Genomic DNA, 24,763 nt, shown 5'->3' on the forward strand with positions numbered 1-24,763 from the left:
CTGGTAAGTAGTCATTATCTCTGAGAGAGGCATCAGCTCACCTCGGGGCATTACGTGCCTCAGAGTTGTGTTACCATAGCGGGCCCAAACCTGCGGGTCCGGGATGGTGCGGAAATGTGTCAACGCTGGATTTCCCCAAAGTGGTTGTTCAGGGGACCATTGGCCCGGTTTCAAGTAACGTCGCCTGGCAGCCACCCAGACCCTCCACGTTGCCTGTGTAGGTCCTGGGACCCCTTGGTACGCCCCTGGGCCTCTGTAGGGAAGGTTGCGCAGGTCAGCCAGCAAGCCCAAATAGCCTCAAGGCAGACTGCAGCATTGGACTTGGAGCTCTGAAACCACCAGTGGACCGAGACAAGCATCGCAGCCCAGAAGTAAACTTGAAAATTTGGGAGGGCCAGGCCCCCCAGATGGGCAGGCAGCCAGAGGGTGGAGCGTGCCAACCTAGGAGTCCCGCCACCCCAGATGAAAGAACCCACACGGTCAATCTCCCTAAAGAATGAGACAGGGACCCATACAGGGCAGTTCCAAAATAGGTAGTTTAATTTAGGCAGTATCATCATCTTAAGGAGGTTGATACGTCACAGAAGGTTTAGTGGAAGGTTTGCCCATGCAGCGCATTTTGTACGTAGGGCATTCATGTTAAATTATTTTCCATATAGTCTGAAGGATTTTTTTGTGATCAAGACCCCGAGGTATCTGAATTCCTTCACCCACTGTAACGGTGAGGAAGGGACTCCCGATGCAGCACCATCATCAATGGCGAACAGTACCGATTTAGTCCAATTAATTTTAATACCGAGAGCCCCCCAAAATCGTCAAAGATTCGCAGGGCAGCTAGTATGAGGGACCGGCGTTATTCAGAAATAGGAGCGCGTCGTCGGCGTACAGGGACAGCTCCTCCAACATACCCACCCGCATGCCCAGGACATCTGGAGCACTCCTGTTCGAAATTGCCAGGGGCTCCAGTGCCAGGGCAAACAGGCTGGGGGAGAGCGGGCACCCCTGTCTCGTGTCGCAAAACAAATCAAATGGATCTGATAGCCAATTATTTGTACGGACGCAGGCTCTGGGTGCATGGTATAGTAGCCGAATGCCGTGGAAGAACTTAGGGCCAAACCCGAATTTGTGCAATACCTCCCACAGGTAGGTCCATTCAACTGAGTCAAATGCCTTCTCGGCATCCAGGGAGGCAATGACTCTGGTACCCGGGTTGTCATGTGGGACAGTAAGATTCAAGAAAAGGCGCCGGATATTTTATGCTGGTTCCCTTGCCCGGCATAAATCCGGTCTGATCTAGTCCGATCAGGTCTTCTATAACATGGGACAGGCGGATGGCCAAAACCTTAGCAAAGATCTTGGCGTCAACATTAAGTAAGGATGTGGGCCTGTATGATGCACAATCCAGGGGATCCTTGCCAAGCTTGGGAACCAACACGATTACTGCCTCATTCATCGAATCGGGTAGAGCCTCCAGTGTTGCAAACTTAGCCAGGAGCGAAGTTAACTTAGGGGCCAGAAGTTCGGTAAAGTTTGAGTAGAACTCGGACGGCAGGCCGTCCGCCCCGTAGCCTTCCCCCCACGGAGGTGTCCCATAGCTACTTGTATCTCCTCAAGTGTAATATCTGCCTCCCAGGCCCTCTCTAGCCTCCTCAGACAGTACAGGGATAGATAGTGGGTCAAGGAAGGAAGAGAGGGCAGATTAAGTGATATCGGTCCTGAAGGAATACACTTCTTCGAAATATTCTCTAAAACGGTTGTTGATGCTATTGGGCACAGAGAGTAGTAAGGCCTGAACTGTCCCTGATGGAGCCTATGGGAGTGGACGGTATGCTACCCTTAGCCAGCCATTCCAGAAGTTTCCCATTCTTCCCACCATGCTAAAATACTCATTGTGCCGAATATAGGAGAGCCTTGTCTGTCTGAGCTACTCTAGCAGTGGAGAGACTTTGCAACGCCTGTTTCCATGCCCTGTACCTCTCATCCCCTGAGGCAGAGACAAACTCAGCCTCTAGTGCAGTAGCCCTCGTTTCAAGCTCCTCCACAGCATGAGTGGACTCTCGCAAGGCGAGCAATGCTAGTCATGAATTCCCCTCTAGCCCAGGCCTTAAAGGAGTCCCAAAGAATAGGTGGGGTGGTAGATTCAGAGTTGTCTGTCCAAAAGTTACAAATAGAGGCCGTAAGAGGTTCCTGCAGCCTCTCATCATTTGCCTAAAATCTGGATAACCTCCATAGGTGGGTCCCGGGGGGAGTAGTTAAGGTTAGCGTTAGACGTAAGAGTGCATGATCTGATATGCCCCTGGGAAGCTCAGTCAGGTCCTGGACATACTGTAGAGCAAGGCTAGAGGCGTATACTAGATGAATTCGAGATAGGGTTTTGTGTGACGAGGAATGGCAAGTGTATTCCCTTTGTGTCGGGTGCATGTGTCTCTATACGTCAGTGAGGACGAAAGTATCCGCCCATTGTCTGAGGTCTGGAGTGCTAGGAGCCGACGAGTGTAGCCTGTCTAGTTCCACCGAGGGGACCATATTGAAGTCACCCAGGAGGAAGACTAAGGCTGTGTCAAACTGTACCACAATTTGCGTGATCTCGTGAAGGATCTGGCCTGATGCTGGTGGTGGTATATAGATCCCCACCAACACCACATCCTTATCGTATATATTAGCAAGAATTATAATAAATCTTCCCTCCTTGTCCGTTCTGACCTCAAGATGCCGAAATGGTAAAGTCTTACGAACTAGGATGCTGACCCCGCGAGCATACGTAGAGTAAGTGGAGTGGTGATTTTGGCCTACCCAAGCTTTTTTAAGGCAGACAGTTTTGTTTCCCTGCAGATGTGTCTCCTGCAGGATGCAAATCTGCCGGGTTATATTTTTGTAAAAAACGGAATACCAGGGATCGCTTCACCGCTGAGTTAAGGCCCCGTACATTCCATGAAATGATTGTGAACTCAGCCATTGGGGGTCAAGGGTGGGATAAGTGTAGGGATGACCTGCCCACGGGGCCAGCCATCCGACCCAGTCAAAACATATAGCATCACATACAATTCCATGTCACTGGACTTGAGGTATAGACAAAATAAAGCACCTGTAAAAAAACAGTTAACAGATAAACCAACAACCCCCCCCCCCCCAACCATTCCCCACCCCAACCTAGGAATGTCTATTTTCCCAAACATTAAACACCCAATGTCAGGGGACGTGAACCAGTGTGTGTAGTCACTTAGTGGATATGGTCTGTCCACATATAGCGGTGAGAGACTCTGCCGCCAAAAGGAAACAGGAGAGAACACCAGAAGAAGTTTTTCAGGCTCTTTTCAAACATTACCACAGGAAAAATAAAAGGAAAAGAAAAAAACAGTAAAAAAAAGGGTTATTTTCTTCCATAGTAAACCCAGTAAAAAAAAAGGGTTATTTTCTTCCATAGTAAACCCAGGTGCCATTAAATGCAAAGAAACTTAGTCCAGCAGCACAGGAGAGTTCACTGGTGCAGGAGGCACCCGTACGTCTATGGAGTGGCTAGGGGCATTATTCCTAGGTGAACACAGGTTATAATTGAGTATCAGGAAAATCACCCCGTATGTAGCATCCAAGGGACAGTAATGAAAATGAGATATGTTCTTGAAGGATAGGAAATTGCCACTAGAGTTCGCTGCTGGCTAGACAATAGTACACTTGGAATTACAGTGAATGGGATTCTGCATAGAATAGAAACTGTGGTCTTGTAGTGCTGTGTATAGGTGTAGCCACACTCGTGTAGCTTTACCCAGGGAATCCATCAATTGCTGGTATCCCTGTTTAAGGCACCGTTAATCCCAATGTGTAAATTGGCAGGCTTACAGTCAAATATCACCTGGTCTTACCAGGGGCACAGTACTTGAACGTTACAAAATGTCAGTCGGTTAAAGAAAGAAAGGCACAACAGGTGCAAATAGGGGCTCGCTTGCAAGTGGGATGTAGCCATCCTGCAGCATGTAGAGAAGGTGATCCTCAGGATTGATATACCATTCCTCAGCGATTTGGAGGGAGCGACTCCAGCCATGCAGGAGCGTCCCGGGGGGAGGTGAAAAATCTGGTTGTCTCCCCGTCCTGAACCTTTAGTCGTGCAGGAAGCAATATGCTGTAACAGATGCCCTTGAGCCGCATGGCTGCTTTGACATGATCGAAGGATCGCCTCAATTTTTGAGTTTCCGCTGAGTAGTCAGGAAATATGAGGATTTTGTTGTTTTGGTACAGCAATTCGCCCTTCACTCTGGCCGCTCTGAGCACCTCATCTCTATCCCTAAAGTTCAGGAACTTGAGGATGAATGTGCGTGGAGGCGTACTCGGGGGGACCCGGCTTAGGTGGGATGCAGGGGGCCCTCTCAATAGCATAAAAGGGCGAGAACTGGGCCTCTGGCAGGAGGGAACGGAGCAATTCCTCCACAAACTCAGTTGGACGCTGACCCTCAGCCCCCTCCGCCATGCCAACAATGCGGAGGTTGTTCCTCCTGTTGTGATTTTCCGCATCTTCAGATTTGTATTCAAGGGCCCTTATTTTAGTGTGTAGGGCACAGAGGTCAGCTCCATGTTTTTTCACAGTGTCCTCTACTTGTCCCAGGCGCTGCTCAGCGGTGGTCAATCTGGAGCGCATTTTGTCCATATCTTGCCTAATAAGCCCCACATCTAATTGCACAGCATCAACCTTAGTAGTTAGGGTGGTGATGGAGGCCTGGCAGTTTGCAATAGCTGCCAGAACATCAGCCAGACCCGGTTAGGAGAGGATTGTCCTGCCTGCTCCGTCTGGAACGCCATATTGGTATAGGAGCACGTCCCGGCCTCCACGCGGTCTGCACAGGCCGGCTCCAGTTCCACAGTCACAGGGGGAAATTTGAGCTTCTTACCCCTTCCTCGTGGAGCCCGGGCTGAGCGGCGGTGCATGTAGGTGCTTTGTGCCTGGAATCCGGGTCTCGTTGCGGCCGTGAGGGAGAGAGAGCCTAGGATCTCGGCGGAGCTCTCGTTCCAGACGTCCTCTCACAGCGCCATCTTGGCCTCGCCCCCCCTTATCCACCCACTTCTAATGATGGGCATACATGCACCATTTTGTTTTTAACTGTGGTGGTGAAATCACCTCCTACAGCGCTGCAGTCACGGCTTCATGTATTGTGGGAGCAAACGCTGTTCCTGTCAAGATAAATAAATCCGCGCTGCATCTGAATGGCGTACCTGCTAAGAAAATGATGGTTAACAATAAAACAAAGTAACATTACAGTATAACAGTAAGACTTCCCATACCTGCAAATCAAATACAAAAAAACATAGTAAAAAATAAAACATTTTTTAACGCAATCTGTGCCTAAAATGTATATATGCCAAAGCATGGGGGCATCCGCCCCAAAAGTTAGGAGCAAATCGCTCCTCCACCCCTGCTGCCCCCATGCTTCGGCATATATGCTCTTTTTTTTAACTGTGGTGGTGAAATCGCCTCCTACAGCGTTGGAGTCACGGCTTTATGTATCGTGGGAGCAAACGCTGTTGCTGTCAAGATAAATAAATCCGCGCTGCAGCTGAATGACATACCTGAAAACAAAAAAATGGTTAAGAATAAAACACAGTTAACAGTAAAGTATAAAAAAATTACATACCTGAAAAGCAAACATGATAAAACATAATAACAATAAAACATTGCAGAATACAGTAAAAAAAGAGCAGAACAATATATATAGAGAGAGAACAATAAAACGACACCTATTTTTTTTTTTACACTTTTTTTTTTTTTTTTTGTAACTGTAATAGTTCCAGGTTCGGGTCTCTCAAAATGCGATGGCATCTTGGGAGACCCTGTGAAAGTGTGTCCTAGTCTGTGCAGTGCTGTACCCTACGCTAATACTACACTAGTGTATGGTAGCGTTCAAAACATTCATCAATGCAAAGACCAGGATTGTCAGGACAGGAGGGACAATAATAGCGAGTGTCACACCTATATCCGCGCTTGCTACAGACACAACATCTTCTTTGGGGGGCTCGTTGGGTAGGGGTACCAGGGAGGACATAAGGAAAATGCCTCTCATGCAGCCGGTTTACTGCATTTGGATTGCGAAGGTGAGGTGAAGCACTGTCTGGAAACGCAAGGGCTCAGATGATCTCTTCCTGGAATTTAAGTAAGGATCCAGTCTGTCCTGAAGCTTTGTATAGCACATGAAGCACATGATGTTAAAGTAAAATAAACCTATCATTTAAATTTAGAGACTGATCATTTCTTTGTCAATGGGCAAATGTACAAAATCAGCAGGGGATCAAATACTTTTTTCCTTCACTGTATCTGTGATCAGCAGTGTCCGAATGAGCACAGCAATCACAGAGTTTGCCCCGTGGGGCAGCAGAGTTCTGGGTGGGCGTCAATAGACGCCCTCCCAGAACTGGACGACCACGCTGTGGCTGTCTTCTGGCAATAGTGTGGTCAGCAAGCGGGGGAGGTGGATGCGGATTACTGTCAAAAGCCCTTGGGCCATGATGCAATTTCTAGTCGCCACTCGCCATAGCGAGCTGATCCCTGGGATTTGTGGAGCCCTGACTGACCAATTCATAAAAGATGTCACAGAAAGGGAAAATTTTTACTTTTACAATGGAAGATTCAAAACCCCTCCCCTGAGGAGCCTCTACCTCTTAACAATGCAAAGCATCAGATTGCTGTATTCAGACTTTGACTTCAAAGTTCAGGCCTTTCTACTGGTGCAAGGCTTGGCCCACAAAGCCCACCAAAACTTCCTAAAGCCCTCTTCCCAATGAAGTGGTGCCCTCACTCCTAAGAGTGAGGGGCCATCTGTTAGTTTGCCTCTGCCCAAGGACAGGAAGATTATCAGAATGCCCTGAATCATCTCTTGTCCCATGGAGTATTTGCACCAATTTCTGTTCAAAGTTGCTCACAGTACCAAAGCCAATATGGGTATGGGTCTTATTCTGGACTTAAAATCCTTCAAACAATATCCTCAAATTCCAAAATTTGACACGTAATCCACAAGGTCAGTCTTTGCTTCTTTAAGGCAAGGGGAATACCTAACATCTGTAGACATCCAAGATGCCTGTCTACATATTACCATTTTATCCAAATTATCAGTGCTTTCTTTGATTTTGCAGTGGCAGAGAGTCGTTTCCACCTTGTTGTACTGCCTTTTGGCCTATCCTGTGCTCTGAGAGTATTCACAAAGGTCCTAGCACCCTTTCTTGCCCTTCTTAGAACTGAAGGTGTCCAGGTCACAGTTTATCCGGGCAACCTTCTCCTGAAGGACTCCTCTCTCTTCCTTCTGTCTGCAAATGTCCACAGGACAATTCAGATGCTTCTGGCTTTCAGTTGAGTGATCCATTTCCTAAAATCTGCTCTCCATCCTTCGAGCCAGGGTTTTCCAACCAGAGCAGAAAATTCTCTCTGAGCCTAGTCTTGAGAATTGAGGTCAAAGAGACAGCCCAAAATAAAATTCTCCATGACCGTTCTAGGCCTCATGGTAGCCTCCTTTTAAGACTGTACTATTTGTGCGATTTCATTTGAAACCTTAGAAACAAGCATACTTATCCTCTCGATCTTCCCGGTCTCCTATCCTTTCATGCAGGGAATTCCATAACTTGGTGGATTTCCAGCCCAGCCATAACAGTGGGGAAGTCTTTCCTTCCATTATCACCAGAAAGTTATAACAGAAGATAGTCTTTCAGGCAGGGGAGGCATGTTCCAATCACTCATGGTCCAGTGCACATAGTCACCTGTGGAAGCAAAGCTCCCCATCAACGTCCTGGAGCTCAGAGCAATAAGATTGGCTCTGTCATATGGAACTCCCTTCTGTATGGATAACCAATCAGGGTGCAGCCCGATAATAATGCAGCTATGGCCTACATCATCCATCAAGGGGCAGCAGGAATCATGCAGCCTTGAAGAAAGCAAACAAGATGAATCCGATAAAACCAGATAATCTCAAAGTGGCCTTTTTAGTTGCTGTTACATCTGCCAGATATGTCTCTGAGTTTGCAGTTCTTCCACCTATGTCATTATCCACCTAAGTATGGGTCTTGTCTTCACAAGGGACACCCTGCTCCCAAATCCATCATCATTCAATGGATAAGAAGACTGATCTTTAGAGTGTACACTTTCAGGCTCGATTCACACAGGGGCAACACGACTTCAACGCGACTTTGCTACGCGACTTCAACCCGACTTCAACACGACTTGTGGATCCGACTTTCAATGAACGGGGATCCGACTTGGATCCCCGCCACTGTGTTTGGTATGAATCTTTAGGGGGAACTCCGCGCCAAATTTTAAATAAAAATCCGGCATGGGTTCCCCCCCCAGGGGCATACCAGGCCCTTGGGTCCGGTATGGATCTTGAGGGGAACCCCCCTACGCCGAAAGGACGGCGTGGGGGGTCCCCCCAATCCATACCAGACCCTTATCCGAGCACGCAGCCCGGCCGGACAGGAATGGGGGTGGGGACGAGCGAGCACCCCCCCCCCTCCTGAACCGTACCAGGCCGCATGCCCTCAACATGGGGGGGTTGGTGCCTTGGGGGAGGGGGGCGCGCTGCGGCCCCCCCACCCCAAAGCACCTTGTCCCCATGTTGATGAGGACAAGGGCCTCTTCCCGACAACCCTGGCCGTTGGTTGTCGGGGTCTGCGGGCGGGGGGCTTATCGGAATCTGGGAGCCCCCTTTAATAAGGGGGCCCCCAGATCCCGGCCCCCCACCGTATGTGAATGAGTATGGGGTACATGGTACCCCTACCCATTCACCTAGGGGGAAAAAGCGTCAATAAAACAAACAGTACACAGGTTTTTTAAAATAATTTATTAGGCAGCTCCGGGATCTTCTTCCGACTTCGGGGGTCCTCTTCCGACTTCGGGGGTCTCTCCGCCGTCTCCTCCCGGTGTCCGCATCTTCTGCCGGCTCCTCCGCTATCTTCTGCAGCTCAATTGCTAGCGGTGGTCCGGACTTCTGCCTTCTTCTTTTCTTCCAGAGATGTTGACACGACGCTCTCTCCAGCTGGAATGGTCTCTGAACGCTCCGCAACGGACTTATATAGGCGGTGACCCCGCCCCCTTATGAGGTCACTGTCCCAGGGCATGCTGGGGCTGTGCCGTCATAAGGGGGCGTGGTCATCACCCGGTGACCACGCCTCCTAAAACGTCACAGACCCAGCATGCCCAGGGACTGTGACGGCATAAGGGGGCGGGGTCACCGCCTATATAAGTCCCTTGCAGAGCGCACAGAAACCATTCTGGCTGGGGAGAGCGTCGTGTCAACATCTCTGGAAGAGAAGAGGGAAGAAGATGATCCAGAGGTCCGGACCACCGCTGGCAAAAGAGCGCCAGAAGATAGCGGTGGAGCCGGCAGAAGATGCGGACACCGGGAGAAGACGCCGGAGAGACCCCCGGAGTCGGAAGAAGATCCCGGAGCTGCCTAATAAATTATTTTAAATACCTGTGTACTGTGTTTTTTATTGACGCTTTTTTCCCCTAGGTGAATGGGTAGGGGTACCATGTACCCCATACTCATTCACATAGGGTGGGGGGCCGGGATCTGGGGGCCCCCTTATTAAAGGGGGCTCCCAGATTCCGATAAGCCCCCCGCCCGCAGACCCCGACAACCAACGGCCAGGGTTGTCGGGAAGAGGCCCTTGTCCTCATCAACATGGGGACAAGGTGCTTTGGGGTGGGGGGGGCCGCAGCGCGCCCCCCTCCCCCAAGGCACCAAACCCCCCATGTTGAGGGCATGCGGCCTGGTACGGTTCAGGAGGGGGGGGGGGGGCGCTCGCTCGTCCCCACCCCCATTCCTGTTCGGCCGGGCTGCGTGCTCGGATAAGGGTCTGGTATGGATTGGGGGGGACCCCCACGCCGTTTTTTCGGCGTAGGGGGTTCTCCTCAAGGTCCATACCAGACCCAAGGGCCTGGTATGCCCCTGGAGGGGGAACCCATGCCGGATTTTTATTTAAAATTTGGCGCGGAGTTCCCCTCAAGATCATTTGAGCACAAGTCGCATGCCGAAGTCGGATCATGCGAGACGGCGATCCGACTTCAATGATAGTCAATAGGCTGAAGTCGGATCAAAGTCGGATCAAAGTAGTACAGGGAGTACGCTCTGAAGTCGGAGCGACTTCAGTAGTGTCTATTAAGACGCTAGCGTTAACTCCCATTGAAACTATTTCTGGAGCGACTTGGGGCGACTTGAGGACGTACAAGTCGGATCCCAAGTCGCCCCAGTGTGAACCGAGCCTCAAGGATAAAACTTCTGTGCTTTTATAAACACTTTCCAGCAGATCAGTGGGAACTTCCTGGGCATTCTGGCACCAGGCTTCTGTAGGCCAGCTTTGTAAGGCCACCACCCGGGCCTTTTTTTTAATCTTTTCTTTCTTGGAGGTGGACATCCAGCCTTCGCTTATCTATGTATTTATGGACCTTGCTTTGTGCACTTGTCCAAATGATTTGGTGGAGGGGGGATTATGGTGTGGGGTTGTTTTTCAGGGGTTGGCCCCTTAGTTCCAGTAAAGGGAACTCTTAAGGCATCTGCATACCAAGACATTTTAAGCAATTTCCTGCTCCCAACTTTGTGGGAACAGTTTGGGGATTAGCCCCTTCCTGTTCCAACATGTCTGCACACCAGTGCACAAAGCAAGGTCCATAAAGACATGGGTGAATGAGTTTGGGGTGGAGAAACTTGACTGGCCTGCACAGAGTCCTGACCTCAACCCAATAAGAACACCTTTGGGGTGAATTAGAGCAGAGACTGCGAGCCAGCCCTTCTCGTCCAACATCGGTGCCTGACCTCACAAATGCGCTTCTCGAAGAACGGTCAAACATTTCCATAGACGCTGTCCTAATCCTTGTGGACAGCCTTCCCAGAAGAGTTTAAGCTGTTATAGCTGCAAAGGGTGGGCCAACTCAATATTGAAGGTAAAGAACAAAAAGGGGCACCTCTAAGTGCAGTATGTTTAAAAAGATAGTTTATTGATAATATAATCAGCCAAATTGCTAATCACATGACAGCTTTCATCAGATCTGATGAAAATGCGGAAGCATTGAAACGCATCATCTGATACACCCGACGTCACTTCTGGTTCCAGACTGCAGCGAGTACGCTCCAAGCTAACACGCACGCCGCCGCCGAGTCACACATAGACCGACAGGGTTTATTGCAGACCACAGGATACGCTCACCCCTGCTCAGCAAAACCCAGTTCGGCTGACAACATTTTCTGGATCCCCTCATCCCACCCAGGACCGTCTCAGCGCTACAGGACCGCACTCAGGATGCACCCCCGGACAGCAGAGTGACCACACACTCCACATTATGATAAACCCATGCCTGTTTCTCACAACTGTCATGTGAGTAGCCATTTGGCTGATTATATTATCATTAAACTATCTTTTTAAACATATTGCACCTAGAGGCACCCCTTTTTGTTATTTACCTTGTCTTTCAGAGTCTGCTTCAGTCCTAAGGGATCTGCCATTTGTGCCATTGTTTTTTTATCATTTTATGGACATTTAGCTTTGCTTTATATAGGGACTTTGTTCCTAAATAAGCTGATTTACTTTACTATAGACTACATTATATCTTGCAGATAGCCCTTTGCTTAATACATGTTCCTCTATGTAAATGTCATTAGTATAACAAGTATAGGCGCAAAACAAGTCAGGCATGATACACATTCTGATACAAATCTGCAAAAAAAAAAAAAAAAAAAAAAGGAAGTAATGATAAAAATAGAGTCTGGTCAGTCCGTAAAAATATCGGCTAAAAGAGTCTATTTAGGAATGGTAAAAATGGGGAAAAAAGCATCCAAAAAATGCAAACAGGGCTGCCATCATGATAGGGTAGAAACCAATTCCTCAGCTGCAACAAAACACAAGTAGAGAGGCACCTCTGAGTGCAGTATTTTAGAAATAATGCTTTTAATAATAGATGTAGATCAACTCACATTTTGTAGGAATAACAGTGATGCATCCCCGAGTCCTAAGCAGTGTGGATTCCTTGCTGACAACTGTGAGATCTTCCGGCAGATGGATGACGCGGGCTCCGGAGAGAGCGTCCTCAGAGCGAGGCGTGGAACGCACAGCTTGCTGCGTACGGATGACGTCATCAAAGCTGGATGCGTTTCAAGAGCATGCGCACTTGGCGATGTAAGCAAGTCCTAAATAGACTCTCTTTACAGGTGCCACTCTTGTCAGCTAAGAAAAGGAAACTGAGGCTGCAATTCGCACAGGCTCACCAAAATTGGACAATAGAATATTGGAAAAATGTTACCTGGTCTGATGAGTGTTGATTTCAGCTTCGACCTTCAGATGGTAGTGTCAGAATTTATCCTAAAACAACATGAAAGCATAGCTCCATCCTGCCTTGTATCAATGATTCAGGCTGGTTGTGTAATGGTGTGGGAGATATTTAATTGCCACAATTTGGGCCCCTTAGTACCACTACCAATTGAGCTTTTTTTAAACGCCACAGCCTACCTGAGTATTGTTGCTGACCATGTCCATCCCTTTATGACTACAGTGTACCCATATTCTGATGGCTACTTTCAACAGGATAATGCACCATGTCACAAAGCTCAGATCATCTCAAACTGGTTTCTTGAATATGATAATGAGTTCACTGTACTCCAGTGGCCTCCACAGTCACCATGTCTCAATCCAATAGCGCACCTTTGTGATGTGGTGGAAGGGAGATTGTTTCCAACAGCTCGTTTTGAACCCGGTACTAGCAAGGTGTTCCCAATAAAGTGGCCTGTGTGTGTGTGTGTGTGTGTGTGTTTCTGTAAATATTTTATTTTATCTTTTCATGTGACAACACTGAAGAAATTACACATTGCTGCAATGTAAAGTAGTGAGTATACAGCTTGTATAACAGTGTCAATTTGCTTTTCCCTCAAAATAACGCAACACACAGCCATTTAATGTCTAAACCACTGGCAACAAAAGTGAGTACACCCCTAAATGAAAATGTCCAAATTGGGTCCAAAGTGTCAATATTTTGTGTGGCCACCATTATTTTCCAGCACTGCCTTAACCCTCTTGGGCATGGTGTTCACCAGAGTTACACAGGTTGCCACTGGAGTCCTCTTCCACTTTTCCATGACGACATCACGGAGCCGGTGGATGTTAGAGACCTTGCGCTCCTCCACCTTCCTTTTAGGATGCCCCACAGATGCTCAATAGGGTTTAGGTCTGGAGACATGCTTGGCCAGTCCATCACCTTTACCCTCAGCTTCTTTAGCAAGAATGGGTTCGTCTTGGAGGTGTGTTTGGGGTCCTTATGTTGGAATACTGCCCTGCGGCCCAGCCTCCGAAGGGAGGGGATCATGCTCTGCTTCAGTATGTCACAGTACATGTTGGCATTCATGGTTTCCCTCAATAAACTGTAGCTCCCCAGTGCCAGCAGCACTTATGCAGCCCCAGACCATGACACTCCCACCACCATGCTTGACTGTAGGCAAGACACACTTGTCTTTGTACTCCTCACCTGGTTTCCGCCACACACGCTTGACACCATTTGAACCAAATAAGTTTATCTTGGTCTCATCAGACCACAGGACATGGTTCCAGTAATCCATGTCCTTAGTCTGCTTCTCTTCTGTTTGTGGAGTTTCTTGTGCATCATCTGTAGAAGAGGCTTCCTTCTCGGACGACAGCCATGCAGACCAATTTGATGCAGTGTGTGGCGTATGGTCTGAGCACTGACAGGCTTTACATTGTGACAAAGTGTAATTTCACTTTTGTGAGATACTGTGTGTGTGTGTATGTATATATGTGTGTGTGTGTGTATATGTATGTATGTATGTATGTATATATATATATATATATATATATATATATATATATATATATATATATATATATATATATATATATACACAACACGTACGACGAGCTGAGAAAAATGAGCGGCTCTTCTGCCTGCTCACCTCAAAAGTTGAATGTAAAAGCATAGACAAGTCACTCCTCGTGTTCACCACAATGGATCAACTTGTACTCTCCAATGGTAATGCTACAGTCTCCAGAGTGCTCCTCTGTGTGAGTAAGCGTTTGTATTGCCGTCAGACACACCTTCCTTCACTTTCTCATAAGTGCTCAATCACACTGTTACTTACGTAGGTTGTAGACATGAAACAACAAACCCAAGTGCCATAGTGTACCCTGTTTGCATGTTTATTAAATTATTATTTGACACCCGTCTGCCATCCGATCCACTCAAGACAGATGTATGGCGATACGTCTGCCATTCGTTTTGGCGGATCGGATGAGATCTGATGAAAATGGACATGCTGTCCCCATAGAGATCAGCGGGGCTCTGACAGGTCACTCCCCACTCAGTGAGCAGAGACAGACCTGTCATCCGCCGGCTCAGCGGAGATCAATGGAGCGATCTTCTGCTGAGCTGGCGGACTCCGCTGAGCGGATCTGCCCCGTGTGAAAGGGGCCTTACATAACACCTGATCACCTCCTGTAAAAAACATTACCGGGATGATGCTATAGGATGCACTATGCAAGCTGTTCTTTCTTCCCTTGTTCTGTTTGTAGGGATACCCATGAATACTCTTTGTGGAAACATATGGGCTGGTGTGGTGGAGACCGTGAAATTTTAACCCATATGCTCTGTCAGACCAATTAGTACACAGTGGTCATTTAATTTTGGTCTAGTGCATGTATAGTGATGAGCACTGAACACTGGGTGTTATCTGGAATAAACAGCTATCAGGAACAGTTGATGGTTACATAGTTTAGTTTGATTCAACCAATAGAAGAGAAAAAAAATATACAATCTTATACACACAATCCAGTTCCCACAGTTGATCCAGCGGAAGGTATAAACCCCAATAAAGCATTAGCCAATTTGCTCCAGCAGGGGAAAAAGTTCCTTCCTAATCCCCAAAGAGGCAATCAGATATTCCCCATTTCACCTATGATTATTAGTATCCAGTTATATTATGTGTATCTAAGATAGAATCCAGGCTTTTTTTTTTTTTTTTTTGTAACAATCTACTGAGCTAGCCAGAACCAGCTCTTAAAATTAAATCTCTTCCTCCTGACATAAAGAGTGATGGTGGGATGCTTGGATGGTTATACATAGTAGATTATAGTTGGTTTAAAGCGATTGTAAAGTTAACACTTAAAATAAACAAACATCTATACTTGCCTGCCATGAACCTTCTTTTCTCGGGTCCCTCGACGACGCTCCTGGCTCCTCCTCTCTGTCTAGTGTAGATACAGACCGATTTTACTATTGTGGGTTTGGTAACATTTTTAAGGTAAAAAACAATTAAAAAGTATGAAGAATAATAAACATAGACTTAAAAATAATGACAAAGGTGCTAGCCCTTAGATTAAATTATTTTCTTCCACAATATATTCACCTGGACCAAGCAGGATTTGTCCCCAATCGCCAGACATCAGACCAGACCAGGAGAATTCTAGATATAATCTCTGCCATTCATTCTGATTGGGATCGCAAGGGTTCCAGACAGGACATGCTGCTTTCTTTAGATGTCCACAAAGCATTTGATTCCCTGTCCTGGGACTATTTATTACATGTTTTGTCAAGCTTTGGTTTTGGTCAAAATTTTTTAGCTCTACTCCAAGCATTATATGACCGCCTACTGCGTCCTTAATGATTAAGGGGTATCCCCTCGCTATCCATAGGGGGACTCGGCAGGGGTCCCCTTTATCCCCATTACTATTCGTTTTAGCAATGGAGCCGCTTGCAATTAAGATCCGTAATTGTCCGAATGTTCAGAGAATAGAATGCTGTGATAGGGAACATAAATGTATACTATTCGCGGATGACATCTTGATGGTCATATCAACCATTACCACATCCCCCAACCTGTATGCAATACTTCAACCCTTTTCAGGAATTTTGGGTCTTACAATCAATCATGACAAATCTAGGGCATTGAATATCTCTTTACAGAACAGCACTCAAAAAACCCTTGAACAATCTTACAAATTTCACTGGCAACCAGAGGCTCTTCCATATCTAGGTATTCATTTGACACCTTCTTTACATACCTTATATTCCCACAACTATCCTGCACTATATGGACATTCAACGGCATACTTGGCTAGATGGCAGCTTCATCCTCCATCGTTTGGCAGACTACACTCGGGAAAATGAATGTTCTTCCGAGAATTTTATATTTTTTTCGCACTATACCAGTGGCACTTGTTAGATCTGATCTAATGCTATTTCAAAAGAAGCTTCTTCAGTTAATATGGGGAGACAAGAGGCCCAGGATGAATAAGTGCACACTGTATACCCCAAAACAGAAGGGGGGCCTAGGACTCCCTGATCTGCTGAAATATTTTCATGCTGCACAATTGGCCCAACTTACTAAATTTAATTCCCAGAAGCCCCACACCTTGTTGATAGAATCCTATTCTTTTCAATTTAAAACAATTTCCCACATTATGTGGTTGCCGACGAGGGATCGACCCCAAATTCTATGCCCCTCCCTTTCTTTGTCACTGGGCATCTGGGATAGACTGTCCAAGTCTCATAACTTCAAATTGCCTCACACCCCCATTAGCTCCTCTCCTGCGAACCAAGGACTTCACCCCGGGCCTCACTCCCCTTGCTTTTGAATGGTGGCCCAACAAGGGTTTCATGCAGTTTGCGGACCTTTGGGATCATAAAGGAATGCTGTCCAGAAGATTGCTGATAGAAAAACACCAATTGCCAGACTCAGAACATTTTAGATATACTCAAATACACCATTACCTGCATACCTTATCACGTAAAAGTGATCTTGCGACTATGTCACCTATGGAAAATGTGTTGTCGATATGATGAAACCCGAGGTCATATATCTGAAATATATACTATTCTAACATACACCTCGGTAAAACTGAACTATATGGCTAGATGTGAGCAGGATATCCAGGAAACCCTGGAACTTGAGGAATTGCACTCGATAGAGCTAGCAGCATCAAGGTCACTCATCAACCGTTCTATTGTAGAAGCAAATTATAAGGTATTACTAAGGTGGTATTTGGTACCGGCTAGATTTGCCACTTTTGTCCTGGGGGTTTCCTCTAAGTGTTTTCAAGGCTGGTGTTGGTCAGGAAGGGACGGCCTACCACATATGGTGGCAAAGTCCCCAAAACACACGTTACTGGGTTGTAAGGTTGAGGAGGCCTCCAAAATCCAGAGATGGCGCCTCACATTTTATATTTGTTTCTGCTAAAATTGCAATAGCCAGGAACTGGAGGTCGGCAGCTATACCATTTGACCAACGAAACATAAACTTTCTTGGCTTATGTTAAATGAAAGGCTGACAGCAATCTTGCAGGATAAATTGAAGATGTTTGAAAAGGTATGGGGTTCATGGATCGGATATTGACCAATGATCCCCGGACGGTTGCTGACTAGGTTTCCTCCTGGTGACACTGACCAGAGCGCGGAGTTCTTTTCCTTCCCCCTTTCTTTTCTCTTTCTCCTTTCATCTCTTGCTCCTTTTGGTCCCCCCCCCCCCCTCCCGTTTTTCTTTTTGTTTTGCTTATTTTATTTTTTTTTCTGTTCTCTCTTCTTTTCCCATTCTGGTATTGGTGGGCCTGGACTGCATTCTTCCACGCTTCTGGGGGATGGAGTGTCTTCTGCTACTTGTGGGAGAACGCACATTCCTCGGCGTGGGGGGGGGATGGGGCGTACTCTGGGTCCTGTTTAACTGAGTTGATACCATGACATAGGACATATTGAAATGTTTAGGTTTTACAGTCTGTTTTACAGCTCGCTTTGGAGTTTAACATTCAAAACTGTAGTTGATCAAACATTATTATGGATTGCGATTACTTGGCTCTAACTTATAAAGAGGCAAGATGTCTCAGGGAGCATGACCTATCACCACGCGGAAGGTGGCAACATGTTGCTCACATGGTACCTATACAATTTATAGTTTGACTTTCCATTCTTGTACGTATGTTCCTCAGCTTATGTATGTTCAGAATTGGTGCCAAAATCTTTATTCTGTTCTGTGAAAAACTTGAATAAACTATCGAAACATAAAAAGTATAAATGAGAAAAACAGCGTAGGGTCCCCCCATAATCCATACCAGACCCTTATCTGAGCATGCAACCTGGCAGGTCAGGAAAGGGGGGGGGGGGGGGGCGAGCAAGTGCTCCTCCTGAACCATACCAGGCCACATGCCCTCAACATGGGGGGTGGGTTCTTTGGGGTGGCGCCTTGATGGGGACAAGGGCTTCGTCCCCACAACCGGGGCCAGTAGTTGTGGGGATTTGCGGGCACGGGGCTAATCGGAATCTGGAAGCCCCCTTTAAGAAGGGGGGCCCCCAGATCCCACGCCCCCATGTGAATGCGTATCGGGTACATAGTACCCCTAACCAATCACCAAAAAAGTGTCACAAGGTAATAAACACACACACACAGTTTTTGACAATTATTTTACTAAAAATAAAAAAGATAGTGTCCCCCTATGTAAATCCACCGTCAATCACCAGCCGAAACCTGGAAAAAAAAAACGCTACCGCCAACGGTGAAGGCTGGCTGCCTATTGCAGGCTCCGCCATCTGACATTTCTTACATAGGTAAGGGGCGGGGCCACCTAACTATGTTATCTGGTGGCCTCGCCCTCTTGTGACGCCACAGACAAGTGCGCCCCTTCCCATTGAAATGAATAGAAAGCTCTTCAAAAGTGCCTGAAAAGCTCTTCAAAAGCACTCAGTGTTTTACTGGCAGTTTAGAAGCACCTCAGTGTGAAGTGGGCCTTACTGCTACAAAATGTTTGGAAGTAATAGTCTTTCCAAAGGCAAAGTGATCTAGCTAATTCCGAATTGTGATTTGGGGGTCAAACAACTGAACCTTTTGACTGTGTGCATGCTTTGTGTATTAGACCCCTTTCACACTGAGGCGCTTTTCAGCGCACGAAAAAAAAAGCTCACGAACACCTATTTCTATTGAAATCAATGAATGCTTTTCCACTGGGGCAGTGCGGTGAGAAAACGCCCCTCTCAATTGAAATGAATAGAAAGCTCTTCAAAAGCACCTGAAAAGCTCTACAAAAGCGCTTAGTGTTTTACTGGTGGCTTAGAGGCACCTCAGTGTGAAAGGGGCCTTAAGCTGGTAAATCAAGTTGGTGAATTAAACTTGATTTAGATTTAAAGCCCAAGTTTTTCTGCTGAATTTTTTTGTTTTGTTTTCTAGACGTAGTATCTCATTTAAAGTAGACTTTTCCTACGTTTTTCAAATGTGAAAGCTTTGTTCTTCATGAAACATGTTTTTCAAGTATAATTTTTATTTTCCTTGCAGGCTGATCAGAGGTTTGTTTGGAATGGACATTTATTGAGAGAGTTTTCTGCACAACCTGAGGTAATTCACATTGTTATTATTTTAGTAGGCACAATATATAAGTATTAGCAGCATGTTAGAATATATACTATTAATTGCTTTGTATAATGCTTCTACAGTATTTGCTGGGCTTACAGGGCTTGCTGACCACTGCTTTTCCTACCAAGCAGCAGACTTTTTTTTCTTTTTTCTTTTTAATAGAATGTGTAAAGGTTAGAACCTCTGCTGGGTTTTTATTGCTGTATGGGTATCTTTTGGGGAGATTCACCATCTCCACCATAGTTTTGGTGATCATTGTGTCCAGTACATATGCAATGGGAATCCCAAAAATTTTTTACGTCCAAACAAGTGTTACGTGAACAGGTGATGCCAGGGACATCTTCAAATGAGCTACACTGTCCTGATAACTGCGGAAGAAGGAATATCCTCTTGCTTTGGCAAGATATCCCTTTACTACACACTGGGGGTTATTTACGAAAGACAAATCCACTGTGCACTGCAAGTGCAATTGAAAGTGCAGTCTCTCTGAATCTTTGGGGTAGATCTGAAATAAGTGGAAGCTCTGCTGATTTTATCATCCAATCATGTGCAAGCTAAAATGCTGTTTTTTATTTTCCTTGCATGTCCCCCTCAGATCTACAGTGACTGCACTTCCAAGTGCACTTGCAGTGTAAAGTGGATTTTCCTTTAGTAAATAACCCCCACTGTGTTTCTGTGACAGTGTGAAAGGAAATTCACTGACATGATACAGACTGAAAAAAACTGACATGGGTCTAACTTGATCCTAAACTAAAACAACACATTTTGACTTGATGTACACTTTAATAAATCCTTTGTTGCATTATATAAAAGGTATCTAGAACTTCAAGGAAAGACTTTCCTTCACTTGCACCTACAGGTAAGCTTATAATAAATCTTACCTGTAGGTGCAATGAATATCTCATAAACGTGCACTGTTAAGGAGCTATTCACAATTTCTGCTGCCAGTGTGCCATCAGTCCAGAGCGCTTTGCTATGATGGTGACTCCCACACACATGCGCAGGAGTGACAGTCATTCAAAGGGCCAGAGCTCGCAAACCCAGAAAGAAGACCGGGTAAAGATGGAAGCCCTGTCAGTGGTGACAGGACGCCGCTAGAGGGATCCCTTTTACAGGTAAGTCTGTCATAATGTGCTAGTATGCACCGCATACAAGCACATTATAACGGTAAATTGCAGGGGGGCGGCTTTTTTGTTTTTTATTTTGTTCGTTTTTTTTTTTTTTAAGACTTTACTACCGATTTAACTTCTTCAATACAGGACACTTACACCTCCTTCCTGCCCAAGCCATTTTTCAGCTTTAAGCGCAGTCGCACTTTGAATGACAATTGCGTGGTCATGCTACACTGTAACCATGTGAAATTTTTTTACCATTTTCTTCACAAAAATAAAGCTTTCTTTTGGTGGTATTCTGGGGGTTTTATTTTTTCCTAAAAAAAAAAAAAAAAAAAAAAAGTGAAAATTTTGAAAAAAATAAATTTTTCTTGGTTTCTGTCAGTAAATGTTGTAAATAAGTAATTTTTCTCCTTCGCTGATGGACGCTGATCAGGTGGCACTGATAGGCTGCACTGGTGATCACTGTAGGCTGCACTGGTGATCACTGTAGGCTGCACTGATAGGCTGAAATGATGGGCACTGATGAGGGGGCACTTATGGGCACTGATGAGGTGGCACTTATGGGCACTGATGAGGTGGCACTTATGGGCACTGATGAGACGACACTTATGGGCACTGATAAGGCGACACTTATGGGCACTGATTAGGTGGCACCGATGAGGCGGCACGAATATGCCGCACTTATGGGCACTGAAATGTGGCACTTGTGGGCACTTTGCTGGCACTGGTAGGCGCTCACTGCTGGCACTGTTGGGCACTCACTGCTGGGACTGTGGGCGATTTATTGTAATCAGGGCACTGATTATTAGTTCACTGATTACATGTCCGGATGTTCCCTGCGAGGAGATGCTGCTGATCATCTCTCCTTGCCACACATTCTGTCAGTGTGAAGTGATGAGAGACAATCACCGGCACTTTTGTGATTACATGTGACTGGCTTTGATTGGACACAGCCGATCACATGGTTAAAGATCCGCTCTTTACAGAGATCGTTGGTTGGACACGGCGCGGCTCACGATCGCCGATCTGCGTGCTGTCATATTGCGTCCATCCAGAACGTGAGCCGCACTGCCCCGCCGTTATTTGACTGTGGGTGGGCGGCAAGTGGTTAAAGGAATAGTTCACACTTTGAAAAAATGCATCCATATTGGTTGAAGAAACAATGTGCATTTAATTTTTGCACCCATGCCTGCAAAGCATTGCAACCATGATGAGTATGTTGCAGGTGCAATGCACAGGCTCCTTCATTGTTTGTACAGACCAGGGACTGGGATACAGAGGTATAGACCTACCATTATGAGGCTGGAGGAAGCTAACAAAAGCCTACGAATGTGGTGACGCCACTGTGCTCCATTGAGATATTCATGTTCCTTTTGAAACTGAGGCAGATGAGAAGTGGTAGTCTATCTGTTCACGGTTCCAGTGAATGGATGAAGCTGTTGCTGTTGTGCAGGCAGAGCCATTCACAGCAGTGCCCAATTCAAGCACAGACAGAAAGCTGTAAAGAGAAGCACCCTGCAATTCATGTGAGTGGGAGGTGTGGTATGAAGGTAGAGGATTGGGGAATATGACAGTGTTGAAGTTTGGTTTCAAAGGATAATTAGCCTTTAAATTTTTAAAAGGGGGGCGAAGTAACACTAGGCAAATTACCTAGTGTGTCAACATCCCAAACCAACAAATGAATACATGGTAAAAACCAGGAACTTTCTAGGATAGCACCCAGGGACATAAATTTAAAACACCGGTATAAAAAATATTTCCAAATATTAGTCACATCATTCAAAAGTTTAGAAGAATCTGGTATGATGCTCGATGCAATAGCGGCACTATATTGAATGCCCCATTTCACAGATGACAGGTTGCAGTCAATGCATTTTGTAAATATCACTACTTCATCAGTACCAGCAGTGACTGAAATGGGACACTCAATATATTGCAAATATGTGTGGTCTTTGTAAAAAAAAAAAAAAAAAAAAAACCTGTATTGAACATTATTATTATTATTATTAGAGGTACTTACATGAATGATTAAGCACAGGTTGGATGTGTGAAACGCGTCTATGTGACTAAATATCTGGTGTCCTTGGTGTATCCTGGTGATTTTTAATAAAGGCACTTTGGAACCTTCAGATGTGCAGCCATTCTTGTCTTGTCATAAGATGGCAATATTGGAAGAGACCTCTTCCCTTCCAAATTCCCTCTCTTTGGGTTAATTTTTACTTTGTGGATTGGGAAGGGAGGAGATCAGTGGAATTGCATGGAGGCCTTTGTAGCAATTTCACTGCTGGTCCTGATGAAATGGAGCCATTCACGAAAGCCTTGACCAATCTTCTATTTGTGAAATGGGACACTCAATATATTCCAAATATGTGTGGTCTTTGTAAAAAAAAAAAAAAAAAACCTGTATTGAGCATTATAATAATATTATTATTATTATTATTAGAGGTGCTTAATGTGAATATAGAAAAGAATAACATTTAAAATAGTCACATTCTGTTGCTTTGCAGCTTGAAATGAAGACAGACACAGTTTTTATTTTATACAGCTGTATTTACTCAGTGCAGCTTATAACATCTAAGTGAAAGATATAACACCAACATGTCAGAAAAAAATAGAGTTGCTGTAGGCCTCTTGTTAGCCTCTCTGACCAGTTTCCTCCTGGCCCTGTCATCTACTTTTGAGGGATGTCCTGATCCAGGGAGTGTCTGTTATACCAAATACCTTCTACTTCTTAATAATAGATTTCACTGTGCTTCTAGGTATTGAAATAAGCCTTTGAAAAATTTTGTATGCATTTTCCCACTTGTGCCTGTCCACAACTTTATTCCAGAGATATTTTTACAGTGCCTTGCCACCCATAGTTGATTGCTTGCTTCAGTTGCCCTACCAAGGACTGAAATGCCCCAGGAAAGCTCTTTTCATCTTGAGCTAATCAAAATGACCACTGCTGATCACAGTTGAGAATGAAATGTGCCATTAAGAAGGGGATTAGCTTCATTGCTTGGAAACTTATAGCACAAGAATGGCTCTCTACAACACCCCCCTCCCATAAATAATGGGTTATCATTGTCAATGTGGCTCCAAGGGAGAAACTAGTTTACCAGCACAGAGGTAGTCCAACAAAATTTGAAAATATATGGGATGCTTGGCTAGGTACTCCTGGACTGGCCCTGCTACAATGAGTCCAAAATAATATTCTTAGTGGAAGAGTTTCCTCTGGGTTGGTGTAACACAGTTATAAGAGACATAACTTAACGTATTCTGGGATACTAATCCTTAGTAGATTTCTCAACTTTGTAAAGTTATACCCATAGGCGTGCACACAGGGTGTGCCTGGGCACACCCAACACACCTCAGGACTTTTTTGCTGTCAGAATATGTTAGAACTCTTTTTTGGCAGCTCACTGGTAGCTGAAGGTGGGACTATTTATCATTTGGATCTGTGTAACTTCTATAAGACTTGCAGTCACCAGCTGTGGAGTAAGCAGGCAGTCTGCCACATTTTCCGATGCTGACTCTGTAGTTCCAGCTACAACATCCCTGAATATCACTCCGCCGCCAGCTGTCAGGGATGTTGTACCACGTGAACTACAGAGGCAGCATCGGAAAACTCTTGACTGCTTACACCACAGCTGTGGCTGCAGTGCTCACAGGAGTTAGTTACCAGCAATCCTATGCCCCCTCTTGCCACGAAAGAGAGCTTTGGATGCACCCTTATTAATTGCAGAGCTCCTCTCTGAGGCAGCAGTGGGGGGAAAGCTCGCTCTCTCCTCGGGTTCTTGTCTGGCTGCCTGAGTCGGGGCTTTCACAGCTCCTGTACAGGTGGGTGGAGCAGGAAGAGAACACAGTGCATCCTTGATCTCTTTCCTCCTATGCAGCACACAACACAGCTCTCCCCAGGCACAATGAAGATCTCAGAGGACAGATGGCTGCCTTTACCTGTGAGTACTGACCTTCTCTGCCTTCTACAATCTACACCATACAATATAGTGCTGCAAACCTACTTTGCACTTTGCAGGCAAGCTTTACTGAAAGAGAAAGTAACATTCTTGAATAAGAGAGGAATTACTGGGACTTCTGAGGTGCTATACAGTTGTATTCCACATACACGTATCTTATTAAAATGATTATTTTTTTAATTATATGGTGTGTATGTGGAATACATCTATATAGCACCTCAGAAGTCCCAGTAATTCCTAACCTATCAAAAAGATCTTATCATAAACAGCAAGAAATGGTATTCCATAATACAGCTCAACTCCCTGAGCAGTGTGGGGGGGTGCAGTCTCTCAC

General features: G+C 45.7%; 1 protein-coding gene across 1 annotated transcript in view; it reads left to right on the plus strand.

Moving 5' to 3' along the window:
• Positions 1-24,763, plus strand: part of SACM1L (SAC1 like phosphatidylinositide phosphatase) — a 281,982-nt gene that overhangs the window by 72,528 nt on the left and 184,691 nt on the right. The window contains exon 6 of the mRNA XM_073630675.1: positions 19,278-19,337. Coding sequence (XP_073486776.1) covers positions 19,278-19,337 — 60 coding nt within the window. The remainder of the gene's footprint in view (positions 1-19,277; positions 19,338-24,763) is intronic.

Source organism: Aquarana catesbeiana, linkage group LG05 (assembly GCF_042186555.1).
Source record: "Aquarana catesbeiana isolate 2022-GZ linkage group LG05, ASM4218655v1, whole genome shotgun sequence".
Classification (NCBI taxonomy): domain Eukaryota; kingdom Metazoa; phylum Chordata; class Amphibia; order Anura; family Ranidae; genus Aquarana; species Aquarana catesbeiana.